The following is a 3193-nucleotide window of genomic DNA, read 5'->3' on the forward strand; positions in this document are numbered from 1 at the left end:
GGTGTGTGTGTGTGTGTGTGTGTGTGTGTGTGTGTGGTGTGTGTGTGTGTGTATGTGTGCGTGTGTGTGTGTGTGTGTGTGTGTACTCAGGCTACAGTGCCCCTCAGGGCGGCTATGATCCTGTGGTGCGTAGTCTCCATAACCTGGCCCATCTGTTCCTGAACGGCACCGGGGGCCAGACACACCTCTCCCCCAACGACCCCATCTTCGTTCTGCTGCACACCTTCACGGACGCCATCTTTGACGAGTGGCTGAAACGACACAGCCCTGGTACACACACACAATGACATTATGATCTGGTCCTATCTATCTATCTATCTATCTATCTATCTATCTATCTATCTATCTATCTATCTATCTATCTCTCTATCTATCTCTCTATCTATCTAGCTATCTATCTATATATCTATCATAACTGCATAAAAATGTCCTCATCTCAACCCCATGTGTGTGTGGGCAGGTGGGGTGGTGTACCCAGAGGAGAATGCTCCTATTGGACACAACCGTCAGTTTAACATGGTTCCATTCTGGCCGCCGGTGACCAACGCTGAGATGTTTGTGCCAGCTCCAGACAACTTGGGATACACCTATGAGGTCCAGTGGCCCAGTGAGTATCCTGACACCCCTCCACACATCAACACCCACACAGGCGCACACACGCACACACACACGCACACACCCCCCTCCACACACACACACACACACACACTCACACACACACACTCACGCACGCACGCACACACACACACACACACACACACACACACACACACACACACACACACACACACACACACACACACACACATACAGCATGGACACAAATGGTTCCTAAATGACCTCTACATACACACTCCCAGATCAGGCTGTAGTATGTAGGCACTGAGCTTTGCCCTTCCCTTCTCTCTCTTCCTAAATGTCTGCATTTGGTCGTGGATCTCTGATTCCCATAGCTCGCCCCTACACGCTGTCTGAGATCATCACCATAGGGATCGTTGCCGCGGTGCTGGTGGCGGCTGTGCTGGGCGGCGTGGTGGCGTGCGCGGTGCGGGCGCGCTCCTACAGCTCCGAGGCCCTGGAGCCGCTGCTCGGCGAGCAGTTCCGCCGCTACTCGGAGGACGAGAGACGAGTGGACAAGATCCAGTCGGTGGTCTGAGGGGGTCAGGGAGGTCGTCTGTGTTCTGCTTTTTTAATTATTATTCCTAAACCCCCTCTGGGGAAATAAAGTTATACTGGTTTTAATACTCGTCTCTCAGCTTTCCTGTGTGTGTGTGTTTTGTGTGTGTGTGTGTTTGTGTACTGTATGTGTGTGAGTGTGTGTATGAAAGAAAAGTTAAAGACTAAGGCTTTTGCTTTGTAGTATTTTATGTTTTTAGAACATGGTCATTTGCTCTCTGAATTCACAGTAGCCTATGAACGTACACTTTTCATGGCGTCTGCGTACACATGCCAATATCTCGTTTCTATGAGGGAAAAGAAGCAGCAGCATATGGCCGCTTGTGTGAACATGGTAAAAACATCAGAAGCTGCAGCTGGGCTGCTCTCCCACTACTACAAAGAGCCCCATTTGCATGTCTTTGAGCTTGCAGCATACAGTAAGTGGGACCAGGAGGAGTGGACTCCTGGGTTACCTAGCAGCAGTGTGCCGCTCCTCAGCCAGGAGAGAAGGGGCACGCTGGACTGAGGGGTACTTCATCACAGAGCCATGGAGCTGATGAGGCTACTCTGAAATCTCTGAAAAACAGGTATAGGTGTATATGACAACACAGCCATTCTGTCAATTCTCATTTATCAGCCATTCTATTCTATTCTATAATTATGACTTCCTGTAGTATCTTACTTTACTTACTTACTTACTTACTACTTTAAATACTTGGTAAGGATCTGGGTCCAGTGACGAGTCCATACAAAATATCTGATCATGTTGCTTGTCATCAACATCCTATGCTAGGTGCAGCACATCATAACAGGGCAATGCCATCTGAGGCAGCCGAGTTTCGGAGTCTTGCCCAAGTGATTACACAGGATTCTGGTGCAAACAGCTCTGGCTTGGCAGCTCCCAATCTGTAGAGTCCCTGATGAGATGATTAAAGAAGCACAGTGATCCCTGGCCATGACCCTGGCCATGACCACTGGGTTTGAGTCCAACCCTCGCTGTAACATGTGCTCTAGGCCATCTGGGCCAATGCAGCTCACTGTGGCTGAGTTCAAACATATCCAATGCATTACACACTAGGTGGCAGTATTGCATTTCAAGAAAGCTGTTAGGTGGGTAGTCTACATCAGTGGTTCTTAAACTGGGGGTCACCAAAAGTTTTGGAGGGGTTGCCAAATGATTTGGATTAAAGACGTTTTTCCTAAAGGTTTTTAGTCAAAGGCTGCCATTGACATAATGCCTTTGGTGTTTACACAGCCTACCTATGAGAGAAGACATTTTCTGCCTTTGCTTACAATGCCCATATCGCAACATTTCGAAACCAAATTCCGCCAATTAGAGAGAAGGGAGTCGTGAGACTTGGCCCATGTTTTTTGGGGGGTCGCCAGACAAAAAGTGTAAGAACCACTGGTCTACATTCTAACATTAAATTATGGTGAGTTGGATAAATACATTTTCATGTCTTGTAGAACAAAAACTGGGATTCAGGTGATATGGTCTTGAATTTCCCCTTGAGGATCAATAAAGTATCTATCTATCTATCTATCTGGTCATGACTCATGGGTACATGATAATGATATCAGTGATGTGATCATATAAATTGTCAATCAGGTTTGCACAAACTTCATACATGTGGTAATTTTAAAACATGGTCTACCACTACAATGAAGTAATCTGAAATGAATGCATGTGTTTCACAATATTTCAGCTTGTAGGCTGAATAATAATCAAGAAAGAAAGAATAAAAAAAGAAAAGCTGCCTCTAGTGATGGTTGAGTTGGACATACAATGTTTATCATTACTGTATCGTGTAGGCTATATTTAGAGAAGAAAACCTCCTTGAGACATGTTGTTTCTTTCCTTAATATTTCGTTTACAAAATTATGCTATATGAACGCCCACGGATTATGGGTTTGGAATTTGCTTTCAGAATAACCTGCCTTTTGGTCGTCAAAAAAAAAAGATACTGTTGTTCACAATCAGCAAAAAACACAGGGAACACAGATCCAAACCACACACGTATTTGCATTTGGGGAG

General features: G+C 45.8%; 1 protein-coding gene across 1 annotated transcript in view; it reads left to right on the plus strand.

The window, feature by feature from the left end:
• LOC143135395 (5,6-dihydroxyindole-2-carboxylic acid oxidase-like) overlaps positions 1–1156 on the plus strand; it is a 6040-nt gene extending 4884 nt beyond the window's left edge. The window contains exons 6-8 of the mRNA XM_076296073.1: positions 91–270; positions 461–607; positions 954–1156. Coding sequence (XP_076152188.1) covers positions 91–270; positions 461–607; positions 954–1156 — 530 coding nt within the window. The remainder of the gene's footprint in view (positions 1–90; positions 271–460; positions 608–953) is intronic.
• Positions 1157–3193: the final 2037 nt, after the last annotated feature.

The sequence above is a fragment of the Alosa pseudoharengus genome, unplaced genomic scaffold (assembly GCF_046254945.1).
Source record: "Alosa pseudoharengus isolate Yale_2024_CS ecotype anadromous, Long Island Sound unplaced genomic scaffold, YU_APseudo_1.1 YU_APseudo_1.1_scf_2, whole genome shotgun sequence".
In the NCBI taxonomy this organism is placed as follows: domain Eukaryota; kingdom Metazoa; phylum Chordata; class Actinopteri; order Clupeiformes; family Clupeidae; genus Alosa; species Alosa pseudoharengus.